General features: G+C 41.9%; 1 protein-coding gene across 1 annotated transcript in view; it reads left to right on the plus strand.

Annotated features, from left to right (window-relative positions):
* SYNJ2 (synaptojanin 2) overlaps nucleotides 1-26568 on the plus strand; it is an 81060-nt gene that overhangs the window by 27536 nt on the left and 26956 nt on the right. Inside the window, exons 4-14 of the mRNA XM_065400942.1 lie at nucleotides 1534-1759; nucleotides 10763-10846; nucleotides 13219-13280; nucleotides 16628-16724; nucleotides 19208-19380; nucleotides 20372-20453; nucleotides 20685-20834; nucleotides 20937-21102; nucleotides 22262-22453; nucleotides 24588-24672; nucleotides 25510-25650. Coding sequence (XP_065257014.1) covers nucleotides 1534-1759; nucleotides 10763-10846; nucleotides 13219-13280; nucleotides 16628-16724; nucleotides 19208-19380; nucleotides 20372-20453; nucleotides 20685-20834; nucleotides 20937-21102; nucleotides 22262-22453; nucleotides 24588-24672; nucleotides 25510-25650 — 1458 coding nt within the window. The remainder of the gene's footprint in view (nucleotides 1-1533; nucleotides 1760-10762; nucleotides 10847-13218; nucleotides 13281-16627; nucleotides 16725-19207; nucleotides 19381-20371; nucleotides 20454-20684; nucleotides 20835-20936; nucleotides 21103-22261; nucleotides 22454-24587; nucleotides 24673-25509; nucleotides 25651-26568) is intronic.

Genomic DNA, 26568 nt, shown 5'->3' on the forward strand with positions numbered 1-26568 from the left:
AGCTATTCAATCTGGTAAATAATCTCTCCAGCTGGGATGTGATTTCACCTGATAAATGGTGTTTAGTTCAGAATAGTGAAATATAAAACCCAGTTTCAACTGTGTTGTGTGTGCCTTCCTCATGGAACAGCTGACACAGCAAACCAGCTGTGTTCCAACAGAATTAAACTGCCAAATTAGAGGTCTATTTTTAATATAGAAATAGTACAATATATACAGTTGTTAAAGGCTTTCTCTTGATAGTTTGCTCTCATAAGATACATATTTGAATTCAGTGGCACATCTGCTTTCTGTATCAATCTATTGTGTCTTGCTAGATCAGTCTTCGTTTATGTGGAAGCCCTATGCTTTTATATGTTGTCTGACATAAGATCCCTTGTATTTCTAAAATGAATATGTGAAACATTATATATAATATGAAAATTTAAAAAACCCAAGTTAGGCCACTAGTATGGAAAATTTCATCCCCAATTTCCAAAGTTTGGAAAAAAAATAAAAACAGGTGAAAAAAGGTTCTTATAACAGAAAGTGTCAGGCAACCTTCACTGTAGGCAGTGCTAGCTGTGGACCATATAACATGAACTGCAATAAATAAATCCTACTGGAGTTTGCCTTGGATAAGGATAGCTCGGTGGTTTGAGCATTGGCCTGCTAAACCCAGGGTTGTGAGTTCAATCCGGGGGGGCATTTAGGGATCTGGGGCAAAATCAGTACTTGGTCCTGCTAGTGAAGGCAGGGGGCTGGACTCAATGACTTTTCAAGGTCCCTTCCAGTTCTATGAGATAGGTATATCTCCAAGATGGGTAGATTTTCTTTTTATGTGGAAGGAAGGAAGAAAATGTAATTCTTTTGTAGCTGGTTTTTAGCTATGTTACATAAAAATAGTAGAATAATTCTTCGCCTTTTTCAATGCTTTGCTCTGTGAAGCACAAATCTTTAGTAGGATTCCACTGGTATAGTAACTGTAATAGGGAATTGCTGATAACTGATGGAAGTACATTGGAGAGACTATGCATGCCTCTTAGACCTGGTCACAGACTGGCTTGCTTAATAAAAATAACACAAAGATAATACTTCCATTGTAAACCATGCAAAACTCAGTTTGTAACATTTCCTTTCACTTTTAGGCCTGGTCTATGCTGGGAAAACTTCCCCCAAAATTCCAACAGGTTTTAAAAAGTTCTGCTAAACCAATTTTAAAGCCTGTTGGAACTATAGTGTAGACCAGGTTCCAGGCAGCACTGCCTGAAAGTGTTAGTTGGACAACACAGTAATTTAGGTAAGAACCTTTTAATGTTGTTGTATGTTGAAGTATGTTGGCTGTCACACTGTTAAAATCTCTCAGTTTCTGTGAATTATGGCCTTCACCAGGATTGTCATCTATTAATTATTAGTTTCAGATAAAGTGAGGTAGAATAAAAAAGGAATAACCTCCTATTATAAGCTTTAATTAGTGAACAGTGTGGGGTGCAACTTGTTTCTCTCTCTCTCATTTTTTGAGTAAATGAATCTATGCTCTGTTGAATCTTGCAGGAACCAATTGCTGCATGTGCCCTTTAAACACAATCAGGTGAACTGCTCCGACTGGCTGCTAAAAGTGATCTGTGGCATAGTGGACATCCACACTCTCTATGCCTCTCACAAGAAGGCGAAAGTCTGCCTCATTTCCCGGATCAGTTGCGAACGAGCTGGGGCCAGATTTCACATACGAGGGGTCAGTGATGATGGACACGTGTCTAATTTTGTTGAGACAGAGCAGGTAAATGACTGAATGGCTCCTATGACCCTAAATAATTCAGTACATCAGTGTATAATTGGGGAATCGTTTACAGCAAGATTCAGAGGAGCTCGGCAAATGCTTTTCGCATGCAATGTTTTAAGATGCTGTTATGCATGAAGTGTCTCTTCACTCTTGCTCATTAAGCTCCTACGCAATCAGTTCTCCTTCTGTACCTCTAGCTTCTTGGGCAATCATAATTTATGTTTTTGATTTATTTCCCGCCGTGGAAGTTCTAGCTCCCCAGGCTTCTGTCAAATTATAAATGTGCATTTTTCAGTGGATTCAGAAATTCCTGTCTTGAGCAACAATGACTCATGCGCAAAATCAACTAATAAACCAGCGTTTCTCAAACTGGGGTCCGTGGACCCCTGGGGGTCCACAAGGGTACTCCAGGGGGTCTGCCGGCACCGCTGATCAACTCTTCCCCCTCCCTTCCAGTGCCTCCTGCACGCTGGGGAACAGCTGTTCAGCAGCACGCAGAAGGCGTTGGGGGGTGGGAAAGTTTTAAAAATACAGTTATTAGAAAATGACTGGGAATTTTGCTCTGAAAATAAAATCTTTTTTTTAAAGTACTTTTCTTCTAAAGTACAACTGATTCCCCATGCAAGAGAAGGTGGGAGAAAAGCTAGAGTGACCAGATAGCAAATGTGAAAAATCAGGAGAGGGGTTGAGGGGTAATAGGCACCTATATAAGAAAAAGCCCCAAATATTGGGACTGTCCCTATAAAATTGGGACATCTGGTCATCCTAAGAAAAGCAAAAGTTCTTTTGAAAGTTCTAGTAACTTTATTCCAGACTTTTTTTTTTTTTAAAGTCTGTTTTGTTAGGTCTAGACTACACTAGAAAAGGTTTTCTGGTACAGACACAGCTTCTACTGGCAAAAATGTGTTGTAACCACTACAGCTTACACTAGTTCACGAAACGAAATCAGCTGTGCCAGCAAAAGAATCCCCCCGCCCCCCAGTGTAACTGTGCCTATACTAGGGCTTTTGCTGACATAAAAATAACATCCCTAGCCAACATTATTATACCTGCAAACATTTCTACTGTGGACCTGGCCTTAATCTCCTTAGCCTTCTTCCTGGGAGGAAGGGGGTCTTGTGGTGAAGACACAAGACTTCCTTTGTGACCCTAAGCAGGTCACTTAGCCGTGGATCCTGCAAGCACTTACGTGCATAAGTAGTCCCTTGACAACATGTGTGCACATGGTTAATTTATGGATAAGTGTTTTCAGGGTTAGCATCATAATTTTTTGTCACAATTTTTCCATCTGTAAAAAAGGGATAATAACAACTTCCTACCCCTCAGGACTTTTGCAAGGCTAAAGTAATACAATGTCAGCATTCAGATACCATAATAATCTCCACAGTATAATGAGGGAAAGATTCTGGAGCTTTGAAATGCAATGCACTAGTCAGGAGGAAGGTGCATGACAAAGAAACCAGAAAATGGGTGAGAAATTAAAAAGTTCCTCTAGCCAACTAAGTAGAGCAAAGAGGACAAAGAGAGAAGCTGTCATCTGGTCAGTGGCCAGGAGGCAAATTCCACTACATCTCCATTGGGATAGAGTTGGCTTTGCATATCGGGTGTGGTTTGATAAGAGGGGATAAGGCAGGACTTTATACTTCAGGTTTGCCCAGCAGAAAGGTGGAAACCCTAGTTCCAACTGACGTTGATAACAAACACAAGGGTGAAATGTGTTAATTTGATCTGGGTCCCTAAATTAACATGACCAAGCTAAATAATAGAGAGACAAGGTGGGTGAGGTAATCTCTTTTGCTGGACCAACCCATGTTGGTGAAAGAGACAAGCTTTCAAACTTTTCTTCAGGACATGAAGAAGAGCTGCATGTAGTTTGAAAGCTTATCTCTAATATCCTGAGACCAACACAGCTAGAACAGCAATGCAAACAAGGAAAATAAGTCATTTGTTTACTGTGTATGGCTGCGTTTGCTACGTTTAAAATAAACAAAAAGCACTGGGCCCTGAAGAACCTGAGACCTCCTATGTCTGCTAAACAGGACCGGCTCTAGGCACCAGCAAACCAAGCACGTGCTTGGGGCAACACAATTCCAGGGGCGGCATTCCGCGAGGTTTTTTTCCTTTTTTCTTTTCTTTTTTTTTTTTTTGCTTCGGCAGTTGCATTCTCGGAGGTTTTTGTTGTTGTTGCTTGGGGCGGCAAAAAACCTAGAGCTGGCCCTGCTGCTGAAATGAGCACTTTCGTATTCAGCTGTAGCCTCTCTTTCCTTTTTGGAAAAGGTATAGAAGCTACTCCCAGCCAAAAGAACAACCGTTTTAACCAAATGCAGATTTTAATGTTCATGAAGAGGTGCATGTATATGGGAGATCAGAGATAAATGAGAAGGCCATAATTTCCAGCGTACAAAACATCACCCCTAAACTTGGTCAACAGTTTTTAACATTTTCAGGAGCAAATGTACAAAACTCTGCCCTCAAAGCCTGAGAATCTATTTTCTGAAGAGTGGAATTTTGGTGCCTAGTCCATTGGAAAACATTTCTGTTGTGGCGCACAGATTTGTGCACCTGTAGGTGAAATTTACCCCGGGCAGAGGGAAAAGAGAAAGATGTCACTATGTTCACCTTCTGAAGCAATATATAATCCCCGTAGACCATACCAAGTATAGTATAGTACTTTCTCACCAAAATACGTGTGGGATGCTTTGATCTTCTTATAAAGGAAGGAAAGTTAGATGTTGAGATGGGTAGCCAACCTTTCTTAGGTCAGCCCCAAATTCGCAGTGCTACCTCCTAGGTTCAGTTGCTAGTTCTGTATACAATTACTATTTCTCAGTATGCCAGCCATTTGGGTCCAAGGTTCCTTAGCTTATTTGCTCTTACATGCTGGAAATGATTAACACAAAAATATAATGCCCATTGCATCACAGAAAAAATGGGGTTCAGCCCCTGATGGAATGGCAAAATGTTGACAGTTGTTGACAGTTGAATGGGACAGGGGTTCGTCAGGAGCAGTGCAGCCTGATGTACTTCTCTTCCAATTCAGCAAGTAGCCATCTAAGAGTGGGAAGACTAAAGGTTTTTGAGTGATTCGGAACTGGAAAAGGCAAAGCCAAAGCAGGGAGGAAATGAGTACAGGGTGACTGAATCAATATGGCTCCAGGACTTGGAAGATCAATAACTATAGGAGTGCTCTGCTGTTTTTTAAAAAGATAAAAGTTCACCTTGCCATTGGTAATCGGTATAATTTTTGCCAGGCTAACTGTCCTAAGAAAATAAAGTGGGAGCTAACCATTAAGATACATGAGGTCCAGTTCAAGCTGGCATCCACTTACTGTTAGGAAGTAAAAGCCCTAAATTAAACTCTCTTCTGCTTTCATAGTAGACTACTGACTAATCGGCTATGAGGTAATATCTTGGCCGTCTGTAATTAGAATAACATTTTGTTTCCATTTGCAGCAGCCTGTACAGTGCTGGCATGCTGGCTCTGTGCTTCATGAATAAATATCACCCTAGGATTCTGAAAAGGCAGGACTCTCTCCCCCTTTACAAAGCTTTAATTCTAATATTTTTCTGTTTTAAGAAGAAGAAGAAACAATTAGCCTTCTCTCTAGGCAGCTCTTTTATGCATAGATGGGATTCTTTTGTCTCCCACTGAGTTAGCCTTGTGGCATTTCAGCTCTGCAATGAGTCATTTTTTTGTGGGCTCACTTAACTGCTGTGACTCACTGTGCAGAAAAGGAGTGGGGGAGCTAAATATCTCACTTTAGCTTTTTCTTTTCAAAATCAGGCCACCAGTCAATCTTTTAGTTACTTGGTCATTTAGTTTAATCACTTTACAAGAAAGATAAAAGCAGTCAGAAAGGCTGACACAACAGAAGTAGAGGTTGAGGGGCATTGTGAAAAAGCCTTCTGAAAGTGTGCACTTGAACAACTGTAGCCAGTATTTTGTAAAATAAGGGGTACCTCTTCCTACTCACAGTGCTGTAAATAATCTTTTGAGAAGGGTTTGAAATGATGCTTTGTTCCTCAGAAGGGGCCTAAATAACATGTTTTTGCTTTGTTCCCAATGTTTCATATATCAAGGAAAAAAGTAAGACATCTGTCTGATGGATTTCTACTGAGAACAAAAGTTAACTTGGTCCAACCTTCCCCCCCAGCCCCCTGTAGTTCGGAGACTCCACCACATTCCTTTCCTTTCTCCAGATAGTACCGAAGAAACAAGTATGCTTTCCTTATTTAGTTTATGTGCTTGTCATTGTTAACATTTCAGCTTTCTCCTCCTTCCCTGCATTTGTCCTCCAGGGAACCGTCAGCTCTTGAGCAAACCTCTTTTTTTCCCCAGTATTAAATTCTTGGTGTACGATTTTGGCTGTTTTTAAGCAAAAAGAATTCTCAAAAAGATGAATTAGTGGGGGGGTTTGTCCCCCCCTCCCCCCCATACAGTAGAACCTCAGAGTTACAAACACCTCGGGAATGGAGGTTGTTCGTAACTCTGAAATGTTCGTAACCCTGAACAAAACGTTATGGTGGTTCTTTCAGAAGTTTACAACTGAACATGGACTTAATACAGCTTTGAAACTTTACTATGCAGAAGGAAAATGCTGCTTTGCCTTTATTTTTTTTTAGTAATTTACGTTTAACAAAGTACTGTACTGTATTTGCCTTTTTTTTTTTGGTCTCTGCTGCCTGATTGTGCACTTCCAGTTCTAAATGGAGGTGTCTGTGGTTGACTGGTCAGTTTGTAACTGTGGTGTTCATAACTCAGGGGGGTGGGATAGCTCAATGGTTTGAGCATTGGCCTGCTAAACCCAGGGTTGTGAGTTCAATCCTTGAGGGGGACACTTAGGGATCTGGGGCAAAAATCAGTACTTGGTCCTGCTAGTGAAGGCAGGGGTCTGGACTTGATGACCTTTCAAGGTCCCTTCCAGTTCTATGAGATAGGTATATCTCCATATATATATATCTGTTATATGGTGTATTTAAATTTGAAATTTTACAGACCATAAAAGGAAGTAGCATCTTTTTCAATTAACCTTCCCTTCCCTATTTTAAGAAAAATAGTGTTGGACCCCAATTCAGAAAAGCATTGCTGTTTCATGACAGCAATTACAGTACCACTTGATTGCTGCCCTGAATAGGAATGGATTTAAGCACATGCTTACATTCCTTCATGAATTGGGTCCTATTATTTTTTCCAGAGAAATTTTCATCAGGATTTTCTGTTTTGGCATCCAGGTTATCCTCGCCAGTAGCCATTGTGGTCACTGTGGTGTAAGAAGCATTTACGCAATAGATCATAACTATGAGGGGAAAATCTGCTTTTTGAAATCTGTTAAGGCCTTCCCCCAAAAATGGTAGGCCAGATTTAGGCCTCATCTAAGTATGTGGCTTAAAGACAGCAGTGGGCCTGATTCTATAATGGGATCCACATAGGTGGATCCTCATTCCTTCACAGAGCCCTACTGACTTCAACAGCACTCTGCTTGGGCATAGGATTCTGCCTGTGTGCTTGTGTTTACCGGATCAAGGCTGATTTGTTCTAGTCTGTGTGGCAGGGACCGAAGTGGTGTCTAATCATGTTAGGGAATCATTTTTCTTCTTCTGATCTTTGCCTGTTACAAAGCGGTAAGATGGCAGTTCTGAGACTTTATTGCAAAATTTAGAGAAAACTGCTTTTTTTGAATGGCATAGCATGACTTTGAACTCCAAGTTGTCTAGGAGGAGTTAATGTAGGAGCAATTATCTAGGAGGAAGTGCCCTTTTGAATGGCATGGCATGATCTTGATCCTAATCCACCTAGGAATAGATAGTCTAAAACTGTTCATAGATTCCAATGCCAGAAAGCCCATTGTGATGATCTAGTTCAGGGGTCTCAAACACGCGGCCCACGGGGCTCTTGTGTGTGGCCCGCCAAGCTCCCCGCAGGCCCCCCCCCCGCCCCTCTGCCTATCTGTGGGATTGCCTCCTGACGCTGCGAGCCTCACGCTGCTCTCTGAAGCAGCCGGCAGCATGCCCCTTCGGGCGGGGGGGGGGGGGAAGGAGGCAGAGGGCTCTGGCATTGCCTCCTTCCAGGCACCGCCCCCCACAGCTCCCAGGGGCCGGGAACAGGGAACCGCGGCCAATGGGAGCTTCGTGGGAGGTACCTGGAGGAGCGGCAAGAGCAGCACAAGCAGGGAACCCTGAGCCCCTCCTCCTTCCCCAGGGGCTGCAGTGACACGGTTCCAGCTGCTTCCTGGAACAGAGCAGCGCGGAGCCGGGGGCCAAGGCAGGCATGCAGGGAGCCTGCCCTGGCCCCAGTGAGCGCCGCTGCCACCCCGGAGCCACTCTAGGTAAGCGGCACCAGGCTGGAGCTCACACCCTGACCCCCTCCTGCACCCCCAACTCCCTGCCCTGAGCCCCCTGCCACATCCCACACCCCAACTCCCTGCCCTGAGCCCCCTGCCACATCCCGCACCCCTCCTGCACCCCCAACTCCCTGCCCTGAGCCCCCTGCCACATCCCGCACCCCTTCTGCACCCGCACCCCTCCTGCACCCCCAACTCCCTGCCCTGAGCCCCCTGCCACATCCCGCACCCCAACTCCCTGCCCTGAGCCACCTGCTGCACCCTGCACCCCAACCCCCTGCCGCACCCCTCTTGTACCCCACACACCAACTCCCTGTAGATGTAGATACGTATACATTGTAATCAAGTCACCCCTTAACCTTCCCTTTGCTAAACTAAATAGATTGAGCTTATTTAGTCTGTCATTATAAGGCATGCTGTCTAACCCTTTAATCATTCTTGTGGCTCTTCTCTGTACCCTCTCCAATTTATCAACATCGTTCCTGAATTGTGGGCACCAGAACTGGACACAGTATTCCAGCAGGGGGTGTACCAGTGCCAAATACGGAGGCAAAATGACCTCTCTACTCCTACTCAAGATTCTCCTGTTGACGCATCCAAGGATCACGCTAGCCCTTTTGCCCAGTGTTGCACTAGGAACTCATGCACAGCTGATTATCCACCACAATCCACAGAATTGTACTGTATATGTGATACTGGATGTATATGATCTACTTCTAGAAGAGCTTTGTCTGTCTATGACATAATGTAGCTTTAACATTTCATTTCAAGTTATGCCGATAATTGACTCATCCCATTTGTCAGCAGGTGACCGTTCTTAAAATCATAAATGAGTCAAGATCCAACTCCAGAATTTCTTACAGATTGTAGGCCAGATTCTGAGCTGGTGTGAGTCAGCATAGCTCTGCCAATGTCAATGGAGCGACACCAGTTTACACCAGCTGAGAATCAGGCCTGCTGTGTCTGACTTTATTTTTTACAGATGATTCAAGGGTTAGAGGTCATTGACTCATTTGATTTTTATGACTGGCCTGCTCACTGAGGAAAAGAAAGAGGCAAGGATGGGGTTACTTACTTCTCATGTTGCAGTCCCGCCACATTACACCAAGTAGTTCCTAGGGCAGAAACAGAAGGAGAACAGCATCAATCTTTGGTTTTTATAGAGCACCTGTCACCATGGTAACTAAGCATTGCACACAATTAAGAGCATTGATTGAAAAACTGTTTTGGACAGGTGTGTTTTACATCATGATCTGAACTCCATCAGGCTAAGCTTGGTTCTGACACTAACGCCTTCTGTGTCCTTGATGAAGTCACTTAACCTCTCTCTCAGTAAAATGGGGATAATAATAGACACGTGCCTACCTCCCAAAAGTGTTGCGAGGGTTAATTAGTTAATGTTTGTCAGTGATATATGTAAAAATAATATTTTCACCTGTAAATCTCAAAGCACTTTACAAAAGAGGTAATTTTACAGATGGGGAAGCTGAGGCACAGAGGCTTAAGTGATTTTCCCATGGTCACCCAGCAGGCCGGGGCAGAGCCGGGAATAGAACCCCATTAAAGTCGTGTGGTAACTGGTTTTCCATTGCCTAAACATCTTTCTTATGGAGCCTCTTTCTCCGCACCTGCTGTTCATCCCATTTTGGAACTAGTGCCCAGCTGCTAGCTGATAAGCTAAATGATACAGTGTGACTAAAAAAGAAGGCACCTGGATGAGCTGACTGATACCATTCATCTGCTGGGCTTTGGAAGGCTTATTGTGATATACAAGAAAACTGAGACTTGTATTATATATCGCAAATGGAAAAGGGCCAGGATTCCATTGCTAAGTATAGGCCAGGGCAGTGAAATTGGCTTTACACTGTTGCTCTCTGGTAATACTGTGTCTGAACATATATCCTTTTAGACTAGGCTCATTTAAAATATAATACTTTTGGAGGTAGGGTTAGAGGGGAGGATGGGGTACATCCTTTGTGCTTCTAATGTGTTAGCTTTGCTGCAAGATTACTAGCATTGTTAACAGAGATAAATACAAAGGGCGGGAGAGAGTGCTAGCTAGGGAGAAAAGAGGACTGGAAAGATTTTACTATAAACACCCTGGATAAGAAATAGTGCACATAATCTTATTCCCCACATCTCAAAATAGGAGCAGCAAAGCTGAAGGTTTCACATACATTTTATTGGCCACACTGACAAGACAAAATGTGTGGTCAAAGAAAATAGTTAATAGAGCAGCAGATAAGCTTATCCCACACCTGGCATTAACCATCACTGGTCACATGGAATGATGACATCTCCATAGTTAAAATTCTACGAAAGAGAAAGTGGCCTGTCTCAGTCTGTCCACCAGCGTAGCTAGTGCATCTTCAGTGTGAAGGAAATCTCTATCGTACAAGCATCTGTGCCTTAAATTCTCCTTTATTACCAGTGAGTAGCAAATTTAAATCTAGTGAGTTGGCACGAAAGCAAACAAGGCATGATTTTGTTTCCATTTCTGTGAGGTCAGGAATACTGACAGAGCTGTATCAAGATAAACTGAGATCCACCATTCATCTTTTCTTCAGTATTTGTATCTTAACTTGTGTGGTCTGATTGAGGGGTGGCAGAACAGTACTTTTCACTGAAGAGTCTCTTTCCCTTTATGTTGTTGCTGCAGACAATTTATTTGGACGATGACATCTCTTCCTTTGTTCAGATCAGAGGCTCCGTTCCACTGTTTTGGGAGCAACCAGGGCTTCAGGTAAATATAATGAAAAATCAAGTGGCCTATCACTAATGCTACTAAAAGTTGCATAGGATTTGTTTTTTAATGGTATTCATTCACTAGGAGACTTGCCCTGTGAAGTCTGAACTCTTTTGACTCTGTTACTATTTGTGGGAAAGTTAGGCTGTTTTTAAAAGGAATAGGCAAATAGCTACTCAGTTATTAGTTTTTGAAGATTAATATTTTAAGTGCTCAGATCACTCCAAAGAAGAGTTAATAATTTATTTACACGGATGTTTCTTTATAATGTTTTTTTACTTCACCCAGAATAACCTTTCCATCTGAAATGCCAGTTTGGCATGGTGTCTTAGCCCTCCATAGTATAGGTGGGGGCTCCAGTGCAGGAGCTCTATGATTTTAAAATAAATATAATTGGTATATGGGTGTATTTGATAGATTTCATAGATGCTAAGGCCGGAAGGGACCATGATGATCATCTAGTCTAACCTCCTGCATGCCACAGGCCAGAGAATTTTACCAAGTGTTTCCTGCTTCAACTCCAATAACTTATATAACAATTTGAAAGTTAAAATGTGTTTGTTTATGATTATTTGTATTATCGTAGCACCTGGGAACCCCAGTCCTAAATCCGCACCCCCACTGTGCTAGGTGCTGCGCACAGAACAAAATGACAGTCTCTGCCCCAAAGAGCTTGCCATCTCAGACAAGAAATAGATACAGAAAGACCAATGGGGGAGTGCAAGGAAACAATGAGACCATACTAATCAGCGTGACAGGCAGTGGTCTCAGCAGCCCAACAGTTGTGCACAGTTAGATGCTATACACACTTCCCCATAATCTTCAAAATCTCATTTCCAAAATTCTTTTGTTTAGAGTAGCTATGTCATCCAGCATTGAGCGTCAGTATTGTACAAGAGAGGAATGTCATCTAAATACAGTGCAGAATAAAAACAAACACACAAAACACCTCCCTACAAATGACATCGAAACCCTTATTGACGTTTTGGGCCAGAACCTACCTGCAGTCGTCAGGCCAAATGCACACCGCCCACACTGAGCTTGGCCATAGAATGTAGCTGTATAAGTCTAATCCTATAACACATTTTCCACATGGGCTGCTTCCTCAAGCAATTGTTTTGTTTTTAAACCCATTTCCACCCAACCATTTATACGGGCCCCACTTTCAATGAGATGTCATTGAATAGCTCAAGCAAGAGGCAGCCTGGTATTTTCACATTGTCAGAATAGAAGGAAAAAAATTATTTAAGTTTGTATATAGGTACACACACGCAGATATATAAATGTGTGTGTACATATACTGTATTCTGTACAATGTAATGGCTTTGTAATAAGAATAAGCTTTCTTTTTAATATTCTATAATAATAAATGTCTTTGAGATTGATTTAAATGCCTCAGGTTTGCCTTGGATATGAATTATGACAGTCATATTGCTTTGTATATTCTAAAGCCTGGAGATTATCCCTGAATTTAGTGCTTATGGCCTTTTTTAATTGGACAGAATTTTTTCCTCTCTAAGAAGGAAATGGCACACATTTGTGCTTATTCAGGGCTAGACTGTGCAACCTTTACTCGCATTTGTGAGCACTTACTCATCGGAGCACTCATTCACTCCTTGTGTACGTGTGCTGGCACCAAAGTGAGGAAGGGTTGCAGAGTCTAGCCCTTACGTAGAAAGAAATACAGATTAAATGCTGACAAACAGGAAACCAAACAAGATTTTTGAAAATTCTGAGTGGGTCTTTTAGAGGATTCAGATATTCATTGGGAAAAAATACAATATATTCAGCTACACTGAATAGAAATACCAATACTTATAAAAAATTTGAACCTACTGCTATTAATGTCAGTGTTAAAACTCCCACTGACTTAAGTGATACAGGATTTAGTCCATAATCCTTTATATTTAGAAAGCACTGTGCATGTATTATCCAATTAATCTAAAAAACAAAAGCTCAAACTAGTCAGGCCACAGTCTCTCCATAGAATTGGCAGATATGCAGTGCCTCCTGATTACTTACAGGGGTAAGGAGGCTTGGGCACAGAGCTGTGGTGCAGTGAGAGGTTTTTGCTAGAGTATTGGCCAGGATAGAGAATTTGTTTGGCCATAAATAAGGGCGTAGGTATTCCATTAACAAATGTGAATTATCATTGTAATTGTAAATGTTGTTTTCTAATAAAAGCCGTAGCTAAGCTTTTTGTACTAAGTGCATTATGTGTAAGGGTGTGTGTCATCTGTTTGGGGTGTCTGGGTGCTAATAAACAGATGTTTTCTTTGAGGGAAATAGACATCTAGTGATTCAGGATTTCAGCAGCTTTATGAAGAGAATTACTTCATAATATTTCTTCTACTTTTTTTTTTTTTTAGGTTGGTTCCCATCATCTGAGACTTAACAGAGGCCTGGAAGCGAATGCCCCTGCTTTTGACAGGTAGGCTTCATTAGACTCTGTTAGTAACACATCAGCTAAGCATGTAACCGTGATTCCACAGCTGTACTCCGTCCCAGCTAACCAGAGCTGTTAGAGGAGGAAAGCACTTATTAGATCATCTAGTCCATCGCCCTTGCTCTTGCACGATTATTCCCTACAGTATGGTTTTAGTGCTTTGTCCTTTCTAGTTTTGGTGGAAATTGAATCAAGGTGATCTCAGCCTATTTCTGAAGGAGTTAAGAAATTCTGAATACTGTGCGAAAAGTGCCATGTAACCATTTGAGAGTCAAAAATGATAAATTTACATTTGGAAATAACCTCTCCGTGCCCTTTCTTCCTCTTTTGTGCCAACCAAATAGAAGCTAAGTGCAAACCCCTTTGCATTCCGAGTTTATTTTGTTTTTCTATGACTGGAGCTTGTCGCTGCAGAGTAACAGCAGCAGCCCATTCTGCTCTCCCCCTCCCCCCCCCCTCCCCCGGTGAGATGCTCTCCTGGTAACATTCTTCTGCTCCAACCGAGAGGAATGGATTTAACCCCATAAGACTCTGCAACTCTGCTGGAAGCTATCCAAAATCCATACATTAATGTGGGTCCTCTGAGTGCATGATCATCAAGTGGGGCCAAACACTTTAGCCTGCAGTCCTTTGGGAGCAAATTCATATTGACTTGAGTGGGAGCTTTGTCTGAGAAAGGATTTGGCCTCTGATGAATTGCCACACCCTAGCCTGCCTTCGTCATGTGCTTTTAATTAACAAATCAAAATTTATATTCAAGTTACGTGTCTATTTTAATAGGCTGCAGTATTTTCTTGATTTCACTTATTGCAGCTTTTAGTGGAGATGATTGTTATCGAACACTTTGTAGCACCTCAGTCAGGGATTAGGTTCCTATTATTCTAGACTCGCTACTAAGAAGTGATGGTGGGGTCCCTGTCCCAGGATCTTACTGTTTTCTGGTTCCTGTGGTAGTCTACTCTGGGAAGTCTCTGCCTGCCACTTTCCCTGAACTGCCTTCACATTGGAGGGTTTCACTCAGCAGAAAGGGAACCCACATAAGGTAATGATGAGGATGCATAATTCCCACGAGGTTGAGGGGAAACTGTGCTGCAGATCATGACCCCACTGCCCCATCTAACCCCACACCCTGTTCTCCCAACCCCAGAGCAACCACGGAGGATAGGTGAACACTGCAGCATGACGTGAGCCTCCCAACCCAGGTAGAAGACTCGTGCTAGTGGGGCTCAAGCAGTATGCTAAAAATAGCAGTGTGGATGTTGTGACTTCAGCAGAAACTCAGGCTAACAACCTGAGCCCAGGCCTTAAGGGATCAGGTGGGGTTGAGAGCCTGAGCTGCCGCCCAAGCCGCACTGTCCCCACTGTGTTTTTTAGCGCACTAGCTCAAGCTGAGCTAGCGCAAGTCTGTCTACTTGGGCTTGGAGGCTCACTCCTGGCTACAGTGTAGACATACCCCTGAGTGGCTTCCTCATGGTAGAGTGAAGTGGGAGAATGGCTTGGATCTAGTCCCTCTCTTGTGTACATCACAGCCCAGTTGCCAGATCAGAATTGCACGAGACAGTCCAGCCCAAACTAAATTTTTAAAGGATTGTGTTAAGAGCGTTTCTGGTAAGGGGCAATTGAACATTCATACAGAAAAATTCACTGAAGCTTGTAAAGTCACTGCAACCTTTTCATGTGTTTTGGCACGGCCACAGTCTGTTAATTTTTCACAGCTCACACCTTGACATCTTGAAAAGACATTGGGAGCAGTGAATACAAATTTCCTGTTTTAGCATCTGTTCCTGATAAATCCCAATACAGGGCTCACATGAAAGGTTTTGGATGCTCCTTTTTATTTGTTTGTTTTTAAAACATCCTACTTCCTTTTTTTTTAAGTGGACGTTAGGGCACTTTGGTGTAATTATCAAGTTCACAATAGGGGCACTTTGATGCCCTTTATCACAAATTTGAAGGGGAAAAAATGAAGTCACATTCTTAGTCCATAAATAGGCTCCGATGCTGCAATTGGAGCTGTGCTGAGACCCACTGAATTCAAAGGGGCTGTCTGTGTGGAGCAAGGTTCTGCCTGCACAGACCCAAGTGCAGGATCGGGGTTGTAAGATAGCACCAGGGTGATATATCTTTGGCTGTTTTTCTTGCGGGAAAGCCTGCCAATTTTTTTTGTCTTTTACAGAGCACATTATTTCTTGTTAATGGGACTCACAAATGCAGCCTATGACTTGTACTTTCCAGTTATAGAGACAGTAACCTTTTAACAACAGTATCACCAGGCCATGCAAACACTAGCAGCACAAGCAAACTTTTCATTAGTGTTGTGTTACCTTACGTTTAATACCTGGCCTTTGCTTGCATAACTCCTATAATAAACACACACATACACCCAACCATATACATATGTGTGTTGAGGGAAAATTTATGCCCATGTATCTACCTAAAATCTGACTCTTAATCAACAACCTGTCTGCTAAAAACATACAAGTGGACTGTGAATAGTTTTACAAACCTGAATTATGTAGCAGCTCAGAAATATTTGATCAGTGTGGCTGATGACATTTATCTGGCAATGACACATTTGCTGACTTGGGGTCTGGAATCCCAGACCATAGCTGACTCTGTAAGGGCTCGTCTACACTTATCGGGAGATCGACGAGTGGCGATCGATGCATCAACGGTCGATTTAGTGGGTCTAGACCTGCTAAATCAACCGCAGATCACTCTCCCATCGACTCCTGATCAAGAAGAGTAGCGGGAGTTGTCGGGAGAGCGTCTCACGTCGACATCGCGTAGTGTGGATCCCGCGGTAAGTAGATCTAAGCTATGTCGATTTGAGTTACGCTATTCGCGTAACTCAAATTGCGTAGCCTAGATCGAATTTCCCCTGTAGTGTAGACAAGGCCTAAGGGTTCAGTCCTGCAAGATGCGATTCCTGGAGGTGCTTAGTCCTCTCAACTCCCATTGGCTTTGCTCAGTCGCTTGCAGTTACAGGGCCATAAAAAGGCCACATACATAGGACTGTATGAAAACTAACAATGTTATTGATCATCTAAGCACTGTATCCTTGTCCTACCTCTCCAGTCTTTACACTCAATACAAGTAAAGTATCATTCCAGTTATTAATTCCACAGTTACTGTGATGACAGAAAATGAAGGCCCTATAAAGCAGTTCTTTACAGTAAAAGCTGACTAAAAGGAAACTAATATATATTTGTGGAGCTACTGCTGTTGAAACCTTCAAGCAGCCAGCGACCTCTTCTGTAAGTGTTTTGGAAAGGGTGGCTGGTATGTGATATTTATTAAACCAGATTGTACTGCTGCTGCTACTGTTGCAGGCATATGATGCTTCTGAAAGAGCAATATGGAAAACAAGTGATCGTTAACCTGTTGGGAAGCAGAGGAGGAGAGGAGGTGCTCAACAGAGCGTTCAAGGTAAAAACAACAGCAACTTTTGTTAAATTGCTGAGCATTAGAGTCCTGCTTCTTCAAGAGGGAAAATCACTTGAGATCAGCCTCGGGGCACCTGATCTAAAGAAGTTAGGCAGTTCAATTTCTTGGACTATCTTGCATCTTTCTCTTTGTGTGTAATATTTCCTGAATGGAATATCAGGGTGTCTTCTTCCTTACTTCCTCAAATTGTATTCACTTTTTCTTTAACTAGCCTCTCAAAAGAATTAGGGTAAATATTCAAAAGCACCTAAACTCCATTTCAAAAGTGATGTAGTCACTTAGGGCCTGATTTTTAATGGTATTTAGGCACTTAAAATTAAAACTAGTAGGGTTAGTACTTAGCCACCTAAGTCCCAGAGTCAGCTCATATGTGCTCTCAGTTTCCCTATCTGTAAAATGGAAATAATGATTATTTATTCCCCTTTATAAAGTACTTTGAGATCTATAATTAAGAGCTGAATATAGCTACTCTAAAATTACAGTCTTCTCGCAAATGTCAAGATAGAACTACAGAAATCTAAAACTGACATCCCTGGTGAATTCTTACACTGATTATTTTAGGTAGTGCATATGCAGTATCCACATTCTTGAAGATATTATCCTCACCATGTATAGAATCATAGAACTGTAAGGGACCTCGAGAGATCATCTAGTTCTGTCCCCTGCACTCATGGCAGGACTAAGTATTATCTTATTAACAGTTTATGGGTGCAAAAATAATGTCTTCTATATTTTATATGAGATCTGTCTTTCTCTAGACAAGTTCTTTTCAGATGTCTACATTGTTTGTTATGATCCTATAACAAGAAATTGGTTACTAAATCAGAATTTAGGGCATCTGTCATATAAAGACTGTGTGCATTTGTTCATTTGTTTTAAATAAAGGCCTGGCTTGATTTCCATTTTTTTAACTGTATGCCAGACTAACAGAATTGTAAGTGAATTATTGTGAAGGTGAAAGGATCTGCATTGACAGCACTGGACACTGAAATCCTGTATTTATCCAAAACAGAGATCCCTTGGAGATCTTCATTACATTTGTTTCTTCATAAATAAATGGTTAGGAGGGATGTGCTGTCAGTGTTTAACTTGGTGCATTTCAAAATTCAAATTAAAAATTATGGGCAGTATAAGTAATGGGACCCTCATTCCCCTTTTGTCATAAGCTTATCTCCTTGCTTCTCAAACTTCCCCTATCCACTTTAATTTCCCATGTTCCTTCCTTCCCTTCCCTTTCATTTCTTCCCTCAGTCTTAAAGTTTTATTTAAATCAGTTTAAAATATGTTCATTGCATTTGCTGGTAGTTTCCTATAATCGGAGTAGGATGGTCACCAATATCATTAGTATATGCAGAAAAATCTTTTTTTTTTTCTTTTCTGTTTGTTTGTTTTTTAATTCAGTACCATGCCTCTGAATTTCCACCGTTACCTTGTAGTGGAAGATGAAATTCAGTATTGTTCCTGGTGATGCTATTCATTTTGCAAGCATTTCTTAACCACTATAACAGACTGCAATTATGTTTGTACTAAGAACAAAGCTACAGTGTTCTTACAGGGGGTGTAATACTTTTGACAATGATTTGCACTGAGGTAGTAGTGAGATATCATTCCCAAAAATACTACCAGTGCAGTCAAATGTAAACTGAAATGTGGACAGTTACCAGAGAAACAGATGTGTGTTTGACTCTGATACAATGAAATACATCCCTTCACTAAACAACATACAATACCTTTGTCTTCATCTATGCAGGGAAGTTTTACTGGTTATACTGCTATAGTTATAGCCCTGTGGAGACACTCTTAGTTTGGTATGAGTGGTTTTTTGTTTTTTTTCAGTTTAGCTTAAATCCCTTCTCAAGCAACATAAGCTAAATGGAAAAAAGGCACTCGTAAACTGGAATAAGAGTGTCCATGCTGGGGATAGACAAGGCCATAAAAATTCAGAGTTAAAGCTGTTCTCACTAGTTTATGGGTTTGCGATAGAATGCTGAATAGTGCATGATATATGTTAATAAAATATAAGATGATCGTACATACATCATGTGCAGCCATATGAGGAAAGTGTCATGCTTTATCTTCATCACTACATTATTTCATTGTATGCTTTTGGTTTATAACTTCTTAATTTTTTTCGCTCTAAAAGCTAGACTGTTAAGGCCATATAGGTACTTATGTGCACAGTTGCTTGTGTTACACACTCATAACCAGCTTACACTTACAGTTTACAGCTCCAACTTAGGTTCCCACATAGGAAATTTTGGCCCTAACAGTCCAATTTACTCTTGGAAAGAAAAAAACAAGGAACTTGCATTAGAAAAGCGTACAACAAAATAACGTACTTCCCTCTAGACTTCTCTACATTAAAGCCATAATTAAAGTTTATCAACAGTATAAAGCATGCGGGTATTGATACCTGGGCTGTAGAAGTAAGTAGAATTCACTTTCCTTCTTCCCTTTTCAAACAGAAATTGCTGTGGGCCTCTTCCCATGCTGCAGACACACCCATGATTAATTTTGACTACCATCAGCTTGCAAAAGGTGGGAAAATAGAGAAGCTGGAGAATTTGTTGAGGCCTCAGTTAAAGTTGCACTGGGATGAATTTGGCATCTTCACAAAGGGCAAGAATGTACCTGCACGGTGAGTGTCCCTGCCCATTTATCACTTTCCATACACAAATCATGCCATCTACTGAACCGAGTTCATCACTTTGTTTGGAGACTGCTGTAGCTTTCTGTGTTACATTTTATCTCTGAAGCAGACGACTTCTCAAAAATTGTAGACCAGTGTAATAGAAGCTTCTATAATAAGCAAGCTCTATATGTCCTTTAGGGCTAATCCAAGCTAAACAGCCAGCGATCCCTTTCTTATGCTTAGAAGCCTTGCCCTCTCTCTGATGTCCAAGCAGCATAGGATAACAATTTCTTCTTGACAGGGATTTTTATTCTTCTGCCGGAGCTCAAGCATATCTCCTTTTCATGGAGGAGGAGCAATCAACAAGGTCTTTTGTCCCCTGATGTTCCATAATGGCCTCTCTGGAGAGGAGATGACACCTCTTGTGATAAACAAGCATTTCACACTTAGTAGTGCTTCTCTTCTGACTGTGGGGGTTTTAAAGCAAACACTCTTATAGTTACAGACCAAACAGTTAAATATTACCATGAAACATGGGATACAGATATCTTAAGTGAGGTTAATGTGTGCAGCAACTCACAAGCATTTCATAAAGTCTGAACACATTTTTATAAATCTAACACCTGTTTTAGCAATACTAACACACAGGTCAGCCAGACTGGTTTTCAGTGAGGCCTAGGGCCTTGGCATGAGCTGGCACCTGGTCTGCCAGCGTCACACACATAATTGCTGGTGTGGCTTTGTAAGCACAGTTGGGTTCTTGAAATAAATTGAGCAGGCAAATGTTTTACACCTGCAAAATGTGGGTGGAAAAATCCAGGCTGAGTGTTTGAAAATCCAGTCTTATCTGCCTGTGGATCAAATGCCATTTTTATTGAGTTTCTAACTTAAATGTTTCTGATGATAAAAGAAAACAATAGTTTATCAGTAACAACTGGATGTGGAGGTTCCTAATAACCTGCTGTATCTCTCTTTATTCTTTTTTTGGCTATTGAAGTCTGCAGACAGGTACCTTGCGAATGAATTGCCTGGACTGTCTGGATCGTACAAATAGCGTACAGTCCTTCATTGCACTTGAGGTGAGTTCATTAATGGTCTTTCATGAACATACACACACACTCTGCTTGCATTTTGTGCATTACCAGAAAGGGCAAGAGGGAGGTCTCATAGCTCTGTCTTTCCATCATTAAGATACCTGCATTAGTTTAACTATAGAATGATGGCTGGGTGAAATTCCTACATGAGGTGTGGGGGGGGAATGAAATATGAAAAGTAACTTTTCCTCACCTCTCTTTCTGTGTCCACTCCAGGTTCTGCACACTCAGTTAGAAAGCCTAGGGTTGAACTCGAAGTCTACAGTTGACCGCTTTGTGGAGTCCTACAAGGCAATGTGGACTCTCAATGGTCACAATCTGAGCAGAGTGTTTACAGGCAGTCGTGCCCTGGAGGGGAAAGCCAAGGTAAAGGAGAATATCAGAGCTGCTTATTCATGAGTGACTTTAAAGGAAGTCTATATTATCACTGCAAAGATCACCTGTGTTGAACATTTTTGTCTAATGCAGGTAGGGAAGCTCAAGGATGGAGCCCGCGCTGTGTCACGCACCATTCAGTCAAATTTCTTTGACAGTGTGAAGCAGGAAGCCATCAAGTTGCTACTCATGGGTGATTTCTTCAGCGAAGAACATGCAGACAAAGGAAGGATGCTTATGGACAACACTGCTCTGCTGGGTAAGTCAGATTCTATGATCCTATGAGATGTAAATCTGTCTTCTTTGTCTTGTGTTTGCTTCCAGTTGTGCTAGATGACCAGTTGCATTCTTTTGAGGAGTCTAGAAATAAACAGCTGTTGCACAAAGGCAGTGATGTATAGGGGCAATGCTTTCAAGTCCCCACAGCATGTGCTTGAATTCCACTATTTTTATTTCCCAAAATATTCGATTAGACTTCTGCATAGGTTGTCTCATTCACTGATGATAATCTGTGCTGATGGAAGTTGTTGTCTACTGTTTAGAAGAGTGGATTAGGAATCAGAATTTCTGCGGGAGATTTTCCAGCTTTGTCCCTGACTCACCCTTTGACCATGGGCAATTATCTTGGGGCCAGATTTTTTTTTACAAACTGGCCCCTCTTTTTGTGCTTGCAATTTGTGGATGCTTTAGGCCATTTAGGTGTCTAAATACCTGACTGCACATGCAAATCAGTTACCTAAACACTGAAATCACCTAATTTGCTCCTGCAAATAGCGGTGGTCAAAAAATTACACTCTTAATTATTTGCACCCACCAAAAAAAAAAAGAGGAAGTCTGATTAAAGCAAGGCTAAAATGGGGACCAGTCAGGAATAATCAAGATGGTGGGGTCTTATGTGGAGTCCTGGCCATATCACAATACAGATCCAAGTTCATGATGGTTTTTCAGAATTAGTGTATAGCATGCACCAAAAAAATCTAATGGGGCTTGGGTTTGGTTCTTAATTTGTGACATCATTTTGTGGGCCACGCTGAAAATCCCAAGAAAGACCAATCTAAAACCGTATTATTCAGTCATTATTAAGGAAAGCATTAGAAAATTATAATAACATATTTTGAATATATTTTCTTCAAGTTTGTCACTGTGAAAGTCCTGTTTTTCCCATCCCCTCCACTTACCTCCATGTGTGAATAGTACAACTCATTTCAGTGACTGCACCCAGTTACCAGGAAATAAATTGATGGCATCATTTTCAGTTATGCAATTATTGTTATTTCCACTGGAATTACTTTTTTAGTTATTGCACTGATGCCAGTAAGGTAACTTTCATTATTTCACAGTAAGTCTACATGTCACTGACGTCTGTAGTACCATTCATTCCACTGCAGCAAATTGTCTTTACTTTCTCTCTCTATCAGTGACTCCCAGTATTTTGAAGGCCATGTCAGAGCGTCAGTTTGAATTCACGCACTTCAAGCGGATTCGTGTTGCCATGGGGACCTGGAATGTAAATGGAGGCAAACAATTTAGAAGCAACATCCTTGGCACCAGTGAGTTAACAGACTGGCTGCTGGATTCTCCCAAGCTCTCTGGGGTTTCTGAATTTCAGGGTAAGACTTTGAGTGGTAGTGTATCTGTTTTAAAATAAACATTATTTGTTAGTGTCTAATGGAACTGCAAAGTAGTTTAGGCCCCATATTTGGCCATTCATACATCATCTGGTAGGGAATTCTAAGTGGCTGATTCTGCTCCCACTTGGCCTTATGCTGCACCCCTTCACAAGCCTTGGTGTAGCAGTCCATAGGTGGGGCTGGGAAGGCTGCTCATAAGTTAGAGAGACCCTCAGGGCTGCACTAACTGATGCTGAAGAGTGTTTTGGCCCTTACAGCATCCCAGAATCCAGAGTGTGCGAAGGTGGCATAAAATCACCTTACCCTGAGGTGGCCTTCTGCACTGAATCTCTCACCCAGACAGCACAAAATCTGTCCCTAAATATCAGTTTTTATTCATGCTCCCCCATTCCTCCCCTTGTGTTTCAATCTCATTGGGAGTTAGGTGCCTTAGAAATTCCACTGGGCATCTATCTGCCTCTTTTGACACCTACATATCTTTAAAAATCTGGCCTTTAGGCACCTCTGAAAATGTTACACTTAATCCTTTAGTGTTTATAAAGCACTCGGAGATCCTCAGACAAAAGGAACTGTATAGAGTAAGGGTAACCTTTTATTACATTACATTGTTACAAAGCAGGGTCCTTTTTTTAGTAGTGTGTCAAACTGTTGTGTTTGTGGCTTGTTTGAACTGGCAGCTGACTTTCCTGTTCACAAAACAGGGCTTGTGATTGTAACTGATTTACAGATTTTACTAAAGAAAACAACAAAGGTAGTGTTCTGTCCTTCAGAAATGGAGTGGTTCTAAAATTACTGCTTGTCCTTTATTTTCCCTGTTACAGAGTAACACATAATCCTCTGCAGGCATTGCTGAGATATTCCTGTGCATAGCACACAAATATATGAACAAATTCCATGTATCCCTGGCTGTCTCATGTGAGCATTACTTCTCTTGAGCGCATACTACCATAGTCTCAGAAGGCCCAGGAAGTAGGAGATTAACAACATTATGCTGCATGTGTTCTGTTCATGCACGCTAGACATACTTACTGACAATGAAGTCAGCCACCTCATGCAGTCAGCTGTTTTAATAATCTACATTAACGGATAAATTTTAAAAAATGGGTGTCAAAATTACGCATGTGAAATATGCAGTTACTATTTTTGCATGTGAATTTTTCTGCTTTTCTTATTCTTAATTTGTGAGCAAATCTGATTTAGGCTCCTACAGTATCCTTCTGTGTAGTCCTACGGGCTGAGTGAAGTTCTTGTTATCTGGTGAATAATAATGAAAACCCTTTAGATGTATGGCAAACCTGGTGAACAAGCAGATGTAGATGTAGCTCTGTGCCGCCACTTGAGAGATCAGTGTCTGATTTTCTGAGTCCTCTCCTAGGGGCATGCTCACACCTGGGTGGGAGGAGAGAGTATCTTACATTGGCCATCAGTGACGCCTCCCCCCAGCTCCTGTACCAGTTAGTCTAAAGAGCATTATTGACATGATACATTCCTTCATCAGTAAGCGGCTACAACCCGTGGTGTAGGTTATTGAAGAAGACAGGGAAGAAAGTTAGGAAGGAACCTCCAAGACTTCCTCAAAGTAGTGGAAAATCTTACTCAGGGGCATGGGGGCAGAGGGGAGGAAGAAACATGCTGGTGTTGGACAGTAGTTGCAGCTAGATAAATTATCTGTGTCAAAAACAGACATCGAGATATTGGACCGCATACTGGGTATGAGATTTCAATGTGACTGGATGGAGTTGGGCAAACCATTGTGACTTTTAGGTTGTGTACACAGTGGCATCATATCTTAGATCTGGGAAGTGAGGATCTCCCTCTAAACAACATTGCGGAGGTCACAGCTAGAATAAAGTACTTTGTTCTGGGCTCCTTCCTACCAAAAAGATGCAGACAAACCAGAAGGAGAAAAGCATAAAAATGATAAAGCGAACTGCAAGGGTTGCTTTCTGAAGATAGATTAAAAGAGCTATAATTATATAACTTGGCAGAGGATGCACAAGATTAACTATAGGACTTCTCTTTTTCTAATTTCTGTCAAGAAAGCAAATGATTAAACAAAACAACAAATAAAGTGGTAAAAAGTCTTGCATGACTTTTGTTCCTCTCCACACAGACGATGAGAGCTGCCCTCCTGACATATTTGCTGTGGGATTTGAAGAGATGGTGGAATTAAATGCAGGGAATATTGTAAATACCAGGTAGGTGAAAACAGAGCTGTGCTTTGCACATTCACCTGCATGTGGTCACTGTGTGTGGGAATGTTTGTCGTTAACAAATGCCCAGGTTACCAGCCCAAATGTGCACTCTCTTGCACTCTCTCATTTTTATACAATGCATATCACTACTTTCTAAGCCAATGCAGGGCACTACTTTAGCGCTGTGCTCCCAGTATCCTTTCTGATGCTGAAATGTTAAACTGCTAAAGTCTCTACACACAACTGAAATATATGTGTGTAATTTTACAAGGTGAGCAATATCTCTCTCTGCTTAAGTATTTATCTATGTGTATTCATAAAGGTACTGCTAGGGTAGGAAGTAGAGGTAAGGAATGAACTCTTCTTGTCCGTGCCTGTGAAAAAATGTGTTCCTTGACAGGCTGGAGGAGGACTCAGGGGGAAAGGGGCAAAAACAACTGGGGAAGGTAGCATTTCACTATTGATTCTTCTGGCTTAACATTTAGATATCATCTTTAGGAATGGCAAAGCTACAGTAGTGTGTAGCATGGTTGGTGGGCCAGCTATTCATCTGCATGTATCAGTAGATCTTTAGGACAAGAAAAATAAGGTGGTCTACAAGGTAGAATCTATGCAGACATAGCTGCCCAACCATCACTTGAGAGTAGCAGTGCATTCACTATTAAGCATGTGTAGCTGGTCACCTCCTAAGCAGTTAGGGTCCATTTAGCTCTCACCTTACTGCCCTCTGCCCCGTGCTGCAAGAGCAGGGGAAAGAGACATTGCAAAGAAAGAGGCTTCAACATGATTTTTATTATTTCATTTCTGTTCAATTCATTCAATGTTTTGTTTTTGTTCCAGTACAACTAATAGGAAGATGTGGGGGGAGCAGCTTCAGAAAGCGGTTTCCAGGACTCACCGGTACATTCTGCTGACGTCAGCACAGCTTGTTGGTGTTTGTCTCTTCATCTTTGTACGACCTTATCACGTCCCCTTCATCAGGTACGAGCGTGTCGTGTTTTCACAAATGGTTTCCTGCGGCCTGGGGTTGGGAGCAGGAAAAGCAGGCCTGGATTAATCAATGTGCACTCAGTGCAGTTGAACAGTGCCTCCGTTTCAGGGAAGGCGCTGACTCCAGGGGGTACAAACTACACACACACAGAAATCATAGCCCAGGAAGGAGTGGCGGGGGAAGGACTTTGCCAGCATGCTGTGGCAAGAACCAGTGGGATGGAGTGGGGAGCCGGGCCAGCCCTGTGGGACAGGAACTGCTTCTAGCTGAGTGCAGGGTGGGTTCACTCTCTAACAGCCCCTCCAGGGCCCCTCATTCCCTCAGGGCAGAACCTGACTCCCCCACACAGACAGATTGTCCCACCCTCTGTGGCAGTACCTGACCCTCATCCCAAGGCTTCCTACCCTGTAGGAGAAGGGAAGGTGGGGGATGCCTAAATGCCATAGTTCACAAGGCCCCAAAGTTCTTCAATCTGGTCCTGAGGTGAAGGCCTGTTTTTTGCTGAGAATTCCTGCTGCCGAAATGTGTTCTTCATTTTGTGTAAGCTCATTAACCCGTACAATTGTAAACACGAGGTTGGGCTAGGGATGGAAATAAAAATTCCGGTTAAAAACAAAATTTAATTGGCTAACAAATATTCTTTCTTTATTTATTTTAAATAAAATCAATAGAAACGAGCAAGTTAGGACCTCTGTACAGTATTTTACAACATAAGCTGTACTGATGCCAAACTGGGCAAAAGGAGAAGACTCCCATCAGAAATAGACCAAGGAGGAGATATTTTCAAAAGCACAAATTGGAGTCAGGCAACTTGCTCCCTTTGACTTTCACTAGGATTGGGCCATCTAACTGTCCAGGATACCTTTATAAATTTCTCCCTACTTAGCTTCCCTGCACACATCACCAGC

The sequence above is a fragment of the Emys orbicularis genome, chromosome 3, assembly GCF_028017835.1.
Source record: "Emys orbicularis isolate rEmyOrb1 chromosome 3, rEmyOrb1.hap1, whole genome shotgun sequence".
Lineage (NCBI taxonomy): Eukaryota > Metazoa > Chordata > Testudines > Emydidae > Emys > Emys orbicularis.